Here is a 15,576-nt window from a genome sequence, read left to right as displayed (position 1 = left end):
TCAACGACTCAAGATCATGAATATTCTTAAGTGTCCAAAGAGTACATAGGAAAGAATCTTGGCAGTATGCAGGAGATCATTGTAAAATTTACATTGATGCTAAGTTCGACACTGATAAAGACGATTTTGTTCACAGTCGGAATTTGTGTTTTTTCTGAATGGTGACATGTTAGCTTGGAAGAGTACCAAGTAATAAACCATAGTGGATTTATCAACAAACTTAGAGTATAGTGCAGTTGGTGTAAATTGCATAGAAGAGAATGTGACTGAAACATATTCATTAGTGATATCTTTGTTGAAATTAAATCGTCGATGGTCCTTATGAAGTTTCTTGTGAATATAATGGTAAACTTACCTCGAGTATGTATCCCAAGTAACACAAGATCACAAGATATATATTAATTGGAGATCTTAATATATGATGGAGATCAGTCATTTCAGTTAGCTTATGACTGTGTTCTTTTTTTCATGTTTGGAACCCACTTCCCGAGTATTTATTTACTCAAACATCCATAGTCGGCCATACTCTTGGAAGTAAGTAGTGATTAAAGAGTGTCATGAATATAAGTGGATTGTCCATAGTGATTGGATATAGCATAGAGATTTCGCTAACACTCATGAGTATTTAATAGAGATTTAAGTATTAGACCAACCCACGCTTAGAGATTACTTCAAGGATACAGTCATGAGTTATTTAAGACGATAATATCTTTTATTCTTCAAACCCAATACATGTTAAAGAGTCCAGTTAATGGTTTCGTCTAGGCTTTTAGTGAATATTGTTTTGGCAAGAGTCTGTAATACAATTTATGACTTATTTATGTCTTTTGGTCATTTTGTGTGTTCACGACGGTAAACCCTGTTTACGGTAGCAAACACAGTTTACGGTCTAAGTCAAGTATAAATAGTGGAGGAGTTGGTCTTTTGTGGTTGTTGATGCCAGAGAGTTTACAGAGCAGTCCATCGAGTTGTACCTGACGATTTATTGAATATAATCATGTGCAAGCTTGGTTTCTTTTCATCTCGTTCCTATTTCTGTGATTGTTTATTGCTTGATTACTGGTAAAGATCCTTATTTGGACCTTACGATTGGCATCAAAGCAGTAGCCGGTGTCAAGATTCATTTAATCGAGATTTGGGGTGCTTGATATTCTCATTGTTCGAACTTTGGTTTTGGTATTCTAAGTGGTTAAAGGATCTGAATCTATTGCAAAAACGTGTGTTTAAAAGTTTTCTGGGAGTTTACTGCCAACCGTAAACACCTTTTACGGTTTTAAGTTCAAGAACTTCATCAACCGTAAACTATGAATCTTCAAGAACCGCGAACAAGGCTTCAAAAACTTTAAGAACCGTAAATTCAGAAACCGTAAACTCAAGAACCGTAAACTCATAGACCGTAAACTCAGAGATTGTAAACCCTGTTTACGGTCGTAAGCTCATCAACTGCAAACTCTTTTGTGATTTTAATTTTTTGATTTTAAATTGATTCAATTTCAAATGGATTCTCAAAGTTAATCATTTTCACGAACTTGATACTGTTATGGGCACTACTACGTGTATTCCAAGATTGATGTCTACAGATGGCCTTCCCGAGTGGAAGTACAGAATTGAAAAATACATTAAGATGAAAGATTTCAAAGTCTGGAGAAGCATTCTTAGAGGCCCTGTTAGAATCACTATGACAGTTGGAGGCCAAGTGATTGAAAAGGCTTTTCAAAACTACACTGATGAGGAGTATGAGAAAATTGAGGACCAGGAAAGGGCTTTAGCCACTCTAACCATGGCATTATCTCCTGATATTGCTCAAGGTTTTCGTGAGTACACTTCAGCTAAAGATCTATGGGAAGCCCTAATTGAGGTTTATGAGGGCAATGCAAATATGAAGGAAAGTCTACAGGACATGTTGAGACAAAAGTTTAATATGTTCAACTACATTCCAGGAGAGACTCTTGAGGCTCAGCTACAACGATTCACAACTCTCACGACTGACATGAACATATTTGGGATTTTCTTAACCAATTCAGAAATAAACAAGAAGCTTCTGAATGCTCTTCCTAGATCATGGGATATGAATGTTGTTGTAATTAAGAAAACCAAGGATTTAAATCGCCTCACTCTTGCTGAAGTTATGGCGATCATCAAAGCTTGCGACATTGATGACAAACAGAGAGATATTAACCATGTGAACTCATACTCTACTGCAAATCTTGTTATATCATCCAACAATGCTTTCTCATCAATCATGTCCTCCTGAAGTCAAGCCTTTGCAGCTCAACAACCTCAAATTCAGACCTTTCCTGCTGCATCATCCATCCCACACCATCAAACTCAGCCGTATGTCACTCCACAAGTTGTCCCTGCTCCAAATATGTCAGTTGTAGCTTCTTCTTCAAACTCTAAAGACTCTGATGAAAATCTGGCTCTAGCTACTGGGCTTGTTAATTGCTACAATGCTTTTGTAGCTGGAGATCTTCCACCTCAGCTGTCATTTGCTGATTTGATCAGATTCATCCTGAAGACGTAGAAGAGATGGACATTACTTGGCAGATTGCTATGGCTGTTTTTAGGGCCAAACAGTTTGCTAAGAAGACAGAGAAGAGCAACTGGGGCATGAATGCTGATAAGAAGGTGGGATTTAACAAGGACATGCTGAGATGTTTCAACTGCCACAAGCCGGGTCATTTTGTTCGTCAATGCCCTAAGCCAGATCGTAGGATCAATAACAATAGGAAAATGGTAGCAGTGGGAAACAACCGTGCAGGTGCTGCAGCTAATGGTGAGACTGCTATGGTCGCTCAATCCTTTGATTATGAGGACCAGATTTAGGCTTTGAATATCTCAGGGCCACAAAATGCTCACCTAGCTCAGATTGATGATCCTGCCTTGAAGAATGATGATGTTGATCCCGAAGCAAAAATGATGGAGCTACAGTTTGCCCTAATGGTGTCTACTTCATCTGAGCCCAAGGAAAGCGAGGTAAACATACCATCTTGTTCTCATGCATGTAAAGAATATGTTAAAGTTCTTCGTGATGAAATCCAATTATTACTTAGAGAAGTGGAGGACCTTAGATATGAGGGCTACCAACTTAGGAAAGAACAAAAACCACTTAAGGCCCAGTTAAAAACCAAAATAAAAGATTTTAGAAGGATTCAAACAGAATACAGTGAAAAATGTGAATTGTATGATTATGTTACAAGACAAAATGATGAGTTAATTACTAAGCTAGATACATTAAAAAGGGAGTTTGATTCTGCAAACTTTGCTTTTCAAAAATTTGATGGATCAAGTGAGGTGGTTAACACCATGATTGATAATTGCATGTAATTTAAACGAAATCAGTCTAAGGGTTTAGGATATGATAGTGTACCTCCTCCTTATAATCATACATATCTGTATCAACCCCTATCCAAGGAGGAGATTGCCAACGAAACATTTATGGTTTATGGCAAACCATTTGGTTTCGTTTCAGGTAGATTTATTAACATTGAATGTACTAACATTTCTACTTCCCCTGCAGATCAACCCTTAGACCAGGCAAAGCATGGAGTCGGAGGACCTGTGTTTGTTTCTGTTTTTAATTCTGAAATTTCTGTTTCAAATGAAAACGTTTATGTTTCTGATGTTAAGACTGATAATGTTTCTTGTGATGTTTCCACATCTGAATCTGTTGATTTTAATTTCTTTGATATGTTTGATGAACTGTTTGGTAATTCTGATGTTGTGATACTCATGAAACACCATCAATTCCACAAGTCACAACATCTGAGACACCCTCACTTATCACTCAATCTATTCCTCATGCATGTTCTTCTTAGAAAAGTGAGAGTGTCTGTCAACAAAATAAATCTGAAAAATGCAGTACTAATTCAAATAATAAACAGATTTGTTTTAATTGTGGTGTTGGTGGTCATATAGCTAGGAAATGTCAAAATAGGATCTTTGTAAATTACTTGTCATCAAGAGGAGAGAACGAATCTCGAGGAAGGTCTTTAATTAGAAAATCATCAAGAACTCATTCTCAAAATGATGATTGGAAATATGATCGAAGCAGAAAAAGATTAAAAAGGTTTTTACTAACAAAGCTCAAAATAGTTTGCCAAAACCGAACAAGGCTCCGCCAAGATCGGCTTCATCAAAAAGCAATTCTGGATCTTCCACCACTTCTGGTAGAAAATCCAGAGGCTCAGTGCAAACTCCTAAGAAACATATTTCAAAACCACCTGAGAATATTTTAAAACCCAAATATCAATGGAAGCCCAAATCACTTTCTAATCCATCGTTAACATCTTTTGAAGTGATTAAGAATGAGGATCCTAATTTGAATATATTGAAGGATAAATCAGAGAAAACGAAAAGGAAAACCAGGACAGTGATGACCTGGGTTCCTAAATCTAAATGATTCCGCGCATTTTGCAGGGACAGTTGCGGAGGAATGTCGTTCGTCCTTGGTACGTCGACAACGGCTGCTCCCGACATATGACAGGAGACATCTCCCAACTGAGCGAAATTCAATCTTTTAATGGGGATTATGTTTCCTTCGCGGGCGGAGATGGTGGCAAGATCACACAGAGAGGAACCATTACTAATGGAGTGCTAAGCTTTGAAAATGTCAACTTCGCTCCCGAGTTAAAGCACAGCTTTTTGAGTGTTTCTCAAATCTGCGACAAAGGCTACTCTACCCATTTTACCGATAAAGAATGTATGATTCTCAAGCCAGGCATTGTCATCCCGGAAGAGTGGATTCTAGTCAACTCTAAGCGGGATGGGAATGCTTACATTATTGATATGAACAGTAACCTACCTGAACAAGTCACTTGTCTATTCTCAAAATTCTCCTAACAAAATGCAATGCTGTGGCATCGAAGGCTCCGTCATGCTAACGCAAAAAACCTGAATCGCCTTGCTAAGAATGAGATGGTCCGAGGCCTACCCGTCAGATAATTTATTACATTTGAGAAGTGTGTTTCCTGTGCTCAAGGCAAACATCATCGGACACCACACCTGCCCAAGCAAGTCAACTCAATCAGTCAAGTGCTCCAAGTATTGCATATGGACTTATTTGGTCCGGTCAACGTCTTGAGCATCAACAGAAGCTCGTACTGTCTAGTTGTGATCGATGATTTCTCTTGGTTTATGTGGGTCTTCTTCCTATCCAACAAAGCAGGGGTTGCTGGTCTGATAAAGAAGTTCGTTGTTATGATTGAGAAGCAAACCAATAACCAAGTGAAGGCGCTTCGTACTAACAATGGAATTGAGTTCAAGAATGCTGGTCTTGACCATTTTTGTGCAGAAAAGGGGATAGTGCGTCAATATAGCTCTGCTCACACGCCTCAACAAAATGGTGTTGCTGAAAGGAGAAATAGAACTTTGAAAGACGCCGCAAGGGCAATGATTTGTGATTCCAAGTTACTTGTTTTCTTTTGGGCCGAGGCGTTAACACTGCTTGCTACGTGCATAATCGTGTTCTAATCAACAAAGCATAGATGAAGACACCGTACGAGATTCTTTATGGAAACAAGCCTTCTGTCAGCCATTTCCGTGTATTTCGCTGCCCTTGCACCCTTCTTCACTTGGAATCCAACCCTAAATTCAATGCCAAAGCCGATGATTATTACTTTGTAGGGTATGTTGTGCGCACTGCATATAGGGTTTACAACAAAAAGACTAAGCGGATAGTAGAATCCTATGACGTGCGTTGGTTAGAAGAGAAGGAAATAGACACTCGAGTGGGTCCCGACTGGTTATTTGATTACACATTACTTTTCAAATCTTTAAATGTGTCTATAGATAGTTCAAGTGGACCCTCTTCTGGTTCGAAGATTGTTTCTGAAGACGAAGACGAAGAAGTTGTCTACAGACCTCCAATGGTTGAGGGGGAGTCCTCTGCTCCATCTGAAGGAAGGTTCTCTGCTCCACCTGAGGGGGAGTCATATGATCAACCAAATAGTCCAGAGTCTAAGGTTGTAAATGAAACTCCTAATGCTGATGCTACACCTCTTACACCTATTGAGAGAGAGTTCATGTGTAGAGATGCTTCCCCTATCAATCCAACTTTTATGGAACTACTCTTTCCTGAAGAAACTGCTAATGAGTTTGTAGCAGATACATCTAATGTGAATCAATCAACAGATGATGGAGGTCTCAACATACACACTCTTCCTGTTTCACTCAATGATATCAGCCAAGACATACCTTCAAGAATTCAACGCGATCATCCGATCGATAACGTCATTGGCCAGCTGGGTGATGGAGTTAAAACCAGAAGTCGGAGTGGAGATGTAAATGCATGTCTCTACTCTTGCTTTATATCTCAAATAGAGCCGAAGAATGTTGAAATGGCTTTGAATGAGCCCAACTGGGTAAATGCAATGCATGAAGAGCTAAATCAGTTTGAAAAGCTCGGGGTTTGGAAGTTGGTCGAGTTACCAAAGGGCAAAAGGTCAATTGACACACATTGGGTCTATCATAATAAGCAGGATGATTATGGTGTAATAGTGCGTAATAAAGCAAGGTTGGTGGTTCGCGGGTTTCGACAAATCGAGGGTCTTGATTATACTGAGGTGTATGCTCCCGTGGCTCGTTTGGAGGCTATTCGTATCTTTCTCGCATACGCTTCCTACATGAAATTCACAGTCTACCAAATGGATGTCAAGACTACCTTCTTGTATGGCAAGGAAAAGGAAGAAATTTATGTTGATCAACCCCCTGGGTTTGTTAACTCAAAGTTCCCTAATCATGTCTACAAGTTGGACAAGGCGTTATATGGGTTACATCAAGCTCCTCGAGCATGGTATGTGACTCTAACAAAGAATTTGCTCGAGCATGGATACTCTCACGGCACTATTGATCAAACTTTATTCATCAAGCATGTGGGTAATGATCAGATACTAGTTCAAATCTATGTTGACGACATTATCTTCAGGTCTACCTATCCAAAGCTTTGCAAAGTGTTTGAATGCGTGATGAAGAAGCGATGCGAGATGAGTTCTCTAGGCGAAATGACCATGTTTCTGGGGCTTCAGGTCAAACAAAGTTCAACCAGAATCCTTCTACATCAAGCTAAGTATGTGGAGGATATACTTGAGAAGTTCGGATTTGAAGACGCAAAGCTTGCTTCGACACCAATGGCTGAAAGACCCCTGCTGAATCCAGATATTAATGGCTAATCCGTAGATCAAACTCACTATAGATCGATGATCGGTTCTCTGATGTATCTCACTGCAAACCATCCCGACATCATGTTTTTAGTGTGTCAATGCGCTCGCTATCAGGCTAATCCTAAACTTTCACATCTTATTGCTGTCAAAAGGATTTTTTGGATATATCAAAGGCAGCCCAAAATTGGGTCTTTGGTATCCGAAGAATTCTGAATTTGATTTATATGCTTTTGCTGACAGTAATTATGGAGGCTGTGAGCTTGACAGGAAATCCACATCAGGAGGGTGCCAATTCCTTGGTGATAGGCTGGTATCGTGGCAGTGCAAGAAACAACATACTGTCTCTACCTCAACAGTAGAAGCAGAATACATTGCTGCATCACCTTACTATTCTCAAGTTATCTAGATCCAACATCAGCTGTTGGACTACGGTTTGAATTATCTAGAAACCCCAATTCATTGTGATAATTAGGCTGCTATTCAAATTACTAAAAATCCGGTCCAACATTCCAAAACCAAGCACATTGACATCAAGATTCACTTTATCAGAGATTGTTATGAGCGTTCGCTCATCCGACTAGAACAGGTTCCCACTACCAATAATGTGGCAGATCTGTTCACTAAGCCTTTTAACAAAGCTCGATTCGATGTGCTTGTGGGATTTTTGAAAATGATTCATTTTAAGGATTAATTTTTGTTATTATTTAGGTTAGTTTAAATTTGAGCATTTTAGTCATTTCATTCTCTTCCATGCACAAATTTAGGGGGAGAAATAAACAAAAGCAAACAATAAATAAATAAATAAAATCAAAAATCAAAAATCCAAAAACATTAAAAAATTCAGAAAAAAAATCATTGCATAAAGTCTCGCCTGTTGATGAAGGACTGGGAAGTGATATTATCAAGTGATAATAGGCAATCTAAGTCTATGTAACGTACCCAAAGTTGAAGGGTCTATGCTCTGGTTTGATGCTTCGGTAGGCACGAAAGATTCTAAATGGACATGACTAGGCAGAGCTAAACTTAGGAAATCTATAGACTTGACAAATCTTGACCTAGTTTGATCTGTTTAGCCTGACAATACGACGCTTGGATAGGTTGAGCAGGGAGATATATATGGGAATCTATTGGTCAGATTAAAGAACCTGTACTTGGAACCGTGGATTAACTTTTCCTCGATGTGCGGATTTTGTCCTTAATTCCGGTATTGATGGGGCGACTGGTGAATTCCGATAAATTAGGTCTTTAGAAGGTTATATTCTTTCTTTCTATCTGTTAGTCATATGTTACCTCCTCTGCGTGACTCAAAATCCGACCTGGACTGTAACATATGCAACTCTATTGCTCTGCATCTTCTATCTATGCAATTCTTTCTATCTGTTAGCCATATATTGTCTCATTTGCATGACTCACAATCTGACCTGGTACACAGTATATGCACCATTCTACTTCTCAATCCCTCTAAAATTTCAATTAGTCATATGTTTCACCCTCTGCGTGATTGGAAGAGATCCGACCTGGGTGTATAGCATATGCATTCTAAATCTATCTTCTCTCTTTATAATTGTCTGCTCACCCGATGTAAGTAGTATTCTGGAAGTCTTTGATTGTTGGGGCATATCAGGAAGCAGGAAGCACGTTCTAGTACAATTAAAATTGAACACATACAGATTGTCTATAAATCTCGCTGGTCAATTTAGGTGGACAACAATATCCCTGGTCGTCGTCAGCTGAATGGTCCTTAAGATATACTATCTATGAACTTAGGATCACTTTGCCTACAATTATTATTATGTCCTAAAATTCGTCACAATTTTTCTTATTTAAGTGGCCCACAATACCGGCGATCGACCAGACAAAGATGTGAAGATGAAAGGTACCGACAAGTGCATTAAGGCTGTCTAACAACTTTGATCCCAACATCTCAAGAAATCTTCAGTAAATTTTGAGATAAATTTTGTTTGCGTTCATTTTATTTTTAATTTTAATTTTAATTTTATTTTTATAATTGTCAAAAATTTAATTTTTAAATATATTAAACATTAAATTTTAGAAATTAGTTTATTTTATTTTTAGTTTAATTTTAATTTTAATGTCCTCAAAATGTTTTATTTTTGAAAATTTAATCGAAATTTGGACTGGGTTTTTACACTGTGTGGGAGACAGGTAAATGCTTAAGGAGTATAAAAGGAAGAGTTTACTTCCGTAAACCCTTTCGACTCCTTCTTCTCCCCTTTACAGCCGCAAGCACCTTCTCTCAATACTCTCTTTCCTCAAAAAACCTTTTGCGAGATTTTGTGAAATCAACTAGTCCTCTTCGAAGGTATGATGAAACCGACCAAGGATCTACTTTCTATTCATCGTTCCGGCCAAAACTAGAGGAGTATTTTGCGTTTTTATGATTGTCGGCATTTACTGTTCTTGAAGGGTTTACGGTTTGGGGAGATTCAAGAACCATAAACCCATTTTGGCCTTACGAGCGTAAACGCATTCTGGTCTTACGACCGTAAACCCTTTTTGGCTTTACGACCGTAAACTCCTCTGAGCTTACGGCCGTAAACTCAGTTTACGGTCCGTTGACCAACTTTGACCGTAAACCCTATTTTGTCCCACTTTGACCGTAAACTCCTTGTTTGACTAATTTTGACTGTAAATTCTATTCTTTTGCAGTCAAACTATTTTTAAAGGGCCAAAATAAAAATTGTTTATCTAAGAAAACTTAAAGCTTTAAATTGTTAAATACTGTGTTTTCTTACTTGGCATGTTTAGTGCAGATCAATGGTGAATCTCAAGTTTGCGGACATGCACAACCTGGCGATTGTCTTGTATGATCCTCCAGTCGCTCATGCAGAATTAAAATCAATGATCTACTGACTGAGAGAGTGTTGTCTGTCTTGTGTCATCACCGTGAATCCCATCATTTATCAGAACATTGTCCGGGAGTTCTAGCAGACGACTAAGATGTCAAAGGTCAATGGAGAGATGTCGATCGAAGCTGTGGTTAAGGGCTGCAAGATCAGAATCACGGAGCAATACATCAGAGATACTTTGCTGGTTAATGACGAATCCAATTTTCCTACTGAAATTTGAATTGACGATGTACAACGCATCCTTGAGAGGATGGGATACGAGGGTACCTACCCTCCCACAGTGAAAAAGCTCTTGCCTCCTTACTGGCGATTCCTGGCACACGTGTTCGTGAGCTGCATCTCAGGCAGGAGATCAGGAGCTGATGAAATCTCCCTCAGAAACACAGGGGCGATTGTCTCTTTGGCCGCCGACATTAAATTCAACTTCTCAAAGTTCATTCTTGATGAGTTCTTGGTGAACGTAAATGTCATGACCCGGGGAACCAGAGATGCATTCTTTTTATATCCGAGGTTTATTCAAGCATTCATCGACGATCAATTTCCAGAGATGGTCAGGGATGGTGACAAGTTGGACATAAAATCCTTAGGTCCTCACACTGTTGGTCTCATCAAACAAAATCGGAAGGGAAATGTTGTTTTTCAAGGATTACATCCCCTGGTGAAGTTCAGGAAATTTGCTGAGCTTGATGAATCTTCCGAGTCTCATGGAGCATCCAATAAAGCATCATCTGAGCCCACTTCCTCTGAAAGGGTTGTTTCTGATTGTTCCTTAGCCTACCAGAACCACCATCATCGAAGACCGTTTTGAAAAGGAACCAACTCAAGCTCCAAGTGCAGCAGCATTGAAACGCGCCAAATTGGACAAGTCCACTGACAAGTCTTCTGACAAAGGTCAATTGCTATTCAAAATGAGTGTGGATCACAAGGCACCCAGGGATAGTCCACAGATCACCGTTATGGATCTGGGCATGCATCGTTTCAAAGATATGTATGGCGATAGGTCAGGAATCATCTCGTGGGGATTCCATGACACCATGAACATGTTTATGGTAAGGAGAAAGAGCAGCAACAAAGAACTATACAAAGACACTCATGACTTTCATTCTTTTACTAAGATTAATCTCATTGAGCTGTCCAATGCTCCTTTCTCAAATCCATCAGGCAATCCCAGGGCAAGTCAGTTCAAATCCTTTTTAGAAGATCAAGTGGCCAAGGGCTTTCCGTCAATGAAGACTGCGGAGTCTTTTGTCAAGGTCCACAAAAAGGTTATTGATCCCAAAACTAGTCAGCCAATCTGGTCAGTGTTGTGGCCTGCTACTGCCCAAGTTAAGCACATTCATGTTCTCCAAAATTACTCAGATGTTTCTCTCGCATCCATGCAATATTGGGTGTACGATGAATCCACAGATGCTGCTATCATAAAGCTTAAAGAAGATTGCATCCGTCTGTATGATAAAAGGGATTTGCTTCAATTTGGCAAGCGGGACATACATTATCTCGCCGCTCATCAGATTGTGGTGGCTGAGGATATTTTTGAGCCCACTGCAAATGAATACACTTCGATGGTGGCTGCAATTATAGAGAAGAAAATATGGAATGGAGCAATGGGAAAGTCCGATGTACTGGTGGTCGACAACTAAGTCCAAGCTAGCACCAAACCAAGGAGGAGATTGAAGAGTCCAGTTCATGGTTTGGTCTAGGTTTTCAGTGAATATTGTTTTGGCAAGATTCTGTAATACAATTTATGAGTTATTTATGTCTTTTGGTCATTTTGTGTGTTCACGACGGTAAACTGTGTTTACGGCCGTAAACCCTGTTTATGGTAGCAAACACAGTTTGCGGTCTATGTCAAGTATAAATAGTGGAGGAGTTGGACTTTTGTGGTTGTTGATGCCATAGAGTTTACAGGGCAGTCCATCGAGTTGTACTTGACGATTTATTGAATATAATCGTGTGCAATCTTGGTTTCTTTTCATCTCGTTCCTATTTCTGTGATTGTTTACTGCTTGATTACTGGTAAAGATCCTTATTTGGACCTTACAGGGGTTTTCTCTATAATTCTGTCATGTAATGGTTTACTCCAACGCTAGCCATATGTAACTGGTAGTTATAAAGCGTATTTGCATATGTGACATGATGAAGTAGACAAAAACTATGCTTTCGAAGTTTATTTCTTCCTTCTGCCTTAATAGGAGAAGCGATATATATGGTCCCCTTTATGATTTGGTGTTGACATCTAATGTGTTTAGTTGAGCACTGACTTAAATTGATGTGTTCAATTTAGTAGTAAGATGCAGTGGTCAGAAATCTATATCGGGAAACATAATCTTGAATTCTGAGATTGACCATTATCCATGTCTCCAATTTATACAAATATCTAGAACAAAGGGAAAGTTGATAACATATCTAAGGGATGAATCTTGATTAGATCAAGAGTCAGTAGTTGCATTGGATGTCTAACTATTTTTTCATTAGTAGAGAAGTATTGGACCTCATATAGTTGATGACTTGTCCAAGTAAGAGACTGTTGGAAAGAGTGTCCAAGGTCATTAACTATTGGAAATATTTCTAACAATAGTAGGGTTCTTTTATGTTTTCCCTCAAGAACTAAATTGAGTAGAATAAATAAAGGAGAAATTGGTTTATTAATTATTATGGTTAATAATTAATTAGAAACTATTAGGAAATATATTATTCAAATTAATTAACATTTTAATTAATTAAAGGGTTGATTATTCAAATAATCAATATTTGGTTGATCATGAATATTCTAGAACGCTTGTGGAATTAGGGTTGGACCAGAATCACTCCATCCCACGTGGGAAAGGAGTAAATTTTGTTCTCGGCTTCTTGTTTCACACAAGAAGGAGTAGAAAAACTAGGAAGGCATCTAAGACTATAAATATGGCCTTAAGGATTTCATTCTTCCTTGCACGTTGGCTTGAAGTTTCGTCAACCCTTCTTCCTCCTCCTATAGGTACAATTTCTAACCCTTTAGGGTTTTTGAAATTGACCCTTCTTCTAGTTAATTTCATTATACTATTTTCTGCCATTGGGTGTGATACCATTAGAGGGATTTTGGTTTGGGTCCTCTCATCCAAGAAAATTTGTAGATGACAAGATCTTAAACATGGAGATCATGGGCTACATAAGAGGTGTATTTTTCTTCCTTATGTTTTATGTTTTATATGGTAGTTATAATTAGTATGAAGCCATAGATCCTAGGGTGCATGTACACTTATCTATATCATAGTTTGATTTTTCTGCTACCTGTGATTAGTTGTATTTGATGTGCAGAAATCCCAACACGTATTTGGTATCCACCATCTTGAAATTCATGATCTTTCCAATCACGCATTTCTTGGAACTTGCCACTTCAATTTTGTATTTCTTTTCGAATGATTCCCATATCACTCTTGTAGTAGGAATGGTAGAGTATATATTATAGAGGGATTCATCCATGGCATTCAAAATATAATTTATGTAATTATATTCATTCAAGTTCCAAGAGTCCACAACCCTTTAATGTTCTACCAATTGAGTTGCAGTAAGTGGATTTGTTCTGTCAAAAGTAGTTACACCAATTAGATGGGTAGGAAAATCATTAAAGAGAGGATTTGAGACATGAAGAGTTTTTAGATAAAACTATTGGATTAGGTGTCTAAGCCCATAAGTATAATTAGTATATACTTAAATTGATAGTAGCACAGTCCTTTTAGGTTGCCCTCAAAACTAGCAACAAGACAACATGATATTTGGAGAGAGAGAGAGAGAGAGTTTTGATTTATTATTTGATTAATTAATTGAGATAAGTAATTTGTTAATATATTATGATAATACTATATTAATTAGGAATAGTAATATTTAATTAATATTTAATCAGAAATTAATTGGAATTAATTTCGTGATTAAAAGGATTAATTAATAGCGCAGGGACTAAAGTGTAATCGTTAAATAGTTGAACAAGAGGCAAACTAGAACCATCTATAAAGGCTTGGACGGTTTTCTTGAAGCCTGAGGGATTCTAGAATTTTCCTTGGTGGATAAATAGGAAAGTGGATAACTGCTCGGTTTAAGATTATATTCGATTATGGTTTATTTAAGGTTTCCTGACTGCACTATAAATAGGGTATAACCCTATGATTTTTGGTAAACTGATTCCCTAGACGGTTATGCCAAAAACATCATCCTCTCTCCTTCTTCTTCATCATCTCTTTTTGTTGATGTTGGGTGTGAACCATTAGAGGGGCGATATTTGTGGCGCTTGCTCTCAAGACTTCGATAACACAAGGATTTGGATTGTTATTACTATATAACAATCAAGGTATGATTTTTCTAACCCTAATTATGTATTTTGATTATATACTAGTGTTCTAGGGTTTCTACTTTGTTGTTCAAATTGTATGTTCAATTAGAGAATATATATAGATCAATAGTTAAGGTTGCATGCACACATAGGAATTATATGTTTTGCATAATACCCATCAAAAACAACATTTTATGTTTCCATCTTTGAAAAGTCGAGCCTTTGAACTTCTCAGGCGTTTCCACATATGATTTGATGATTAAATGTTGTTCAATTCTTCACTTTTTTATTTTTGTACTAGATTGTTATGAAAAAAGCAGTGTTGTAAAAACCCGAGTAGGTCCCGATTAATCTCCGATTAATCCCTAGGCGCTACTCGACCAATTAGAGAACGCCTAGCAATTAATCCATGCATACACAATGACTGAAACAGTAGAACCCGATGAAATTTGAACACTTTGAATAATTTATATCTCAATAAAAACTATTTTATGTATTATTAGTATTGTATTTATCATATTAACCTATTTTGTTATGATATTAGCGGCATTTACGAACTTTTATATGATATTAGTCATATTTAATTTTTTAAAATCTAACAAATTAACAATTAATGGTACCCGATTAATCCCCCGATTAATCTCCGCCTAGCCGATTAATCCCTTAACCCCAGTCCACCGACTAGCTAACGTCGAGCGATTTTTACAACCTTGGAAAAAAGTAATCAAACATGAAATTGAGGAAAAAAAATCATAAATAAATTGAATTTATATAAAAAAGATTCACGATTCAAAAAACACACTTGTATGTTAATGTTTACAACATATCTATAAACATAAAAATAAGTAGACATAGAGGCCCATTTTGTAGTGTTCAAAGACACAAATATACATGGTGGGGATTTATTTAAAGGTTACAACAATTTAATCAATATAAGATTTTGATTCGGACAAAATTCTCCATGTTTTTTTTTATTTCCAAAAAAAATGAGAGAGAAATAGATTAATGTTTTTATGTATGTGATCAACCATTAATCTCATATATATATATATATATATATATATATATATATATATATATATATATATATATATATATATATATATATATATATATATATATATATGCTGTCAAATATCATTTAAAATTGCCAATCATGATATATGTTCCAAAATCGAAACTAACCGCCATATTAACTATCAATCAGTTAATTAACAATTACTAGATTTTATAATTAATA

At 37.3% G+C, this 15,576-nt stretch overlaps 1 protein-coding gene across 1 annotated transcript; it reads left to right on the top strand.

The window, feature by feature from the left end:
* Positions 1 to 1,540: 1,540 nt before the first annotated feature.
* On the top strand, positions 1,541 to 2,254 carry LOC145062477 (uncharacterized). The gene has a single exon (XM_079010082.1). The coding sequence runs from the start codon at positions 1,541 to 1,543 to the stop codon at positions 2,252 to 2,254; it is 714 nt and encodes a 237-aa protein (XP_078866208.1).
* Positions 2,255 to 15,576: the final 13,322 nt, after the last annotated feature.

Source organism: Lactuca serriola, chromosome 1 (assembly GCF_051521515.1).
Source record: "Lactuca serriola cultivar US96UC23 chromosome 1, Lser_US96UC23_V15, whole genome shotgun sequence".
Taxonomy (NCBI): Eukaryota; Viridiplantae; Streptophyta; class Magnoliopsida; order Asterales; family Asteraceae; genus Lactuca; species Lactuca serriola.
This window is presented reverse-complemented; position numbering and strand designations above follow the sequence as displayed.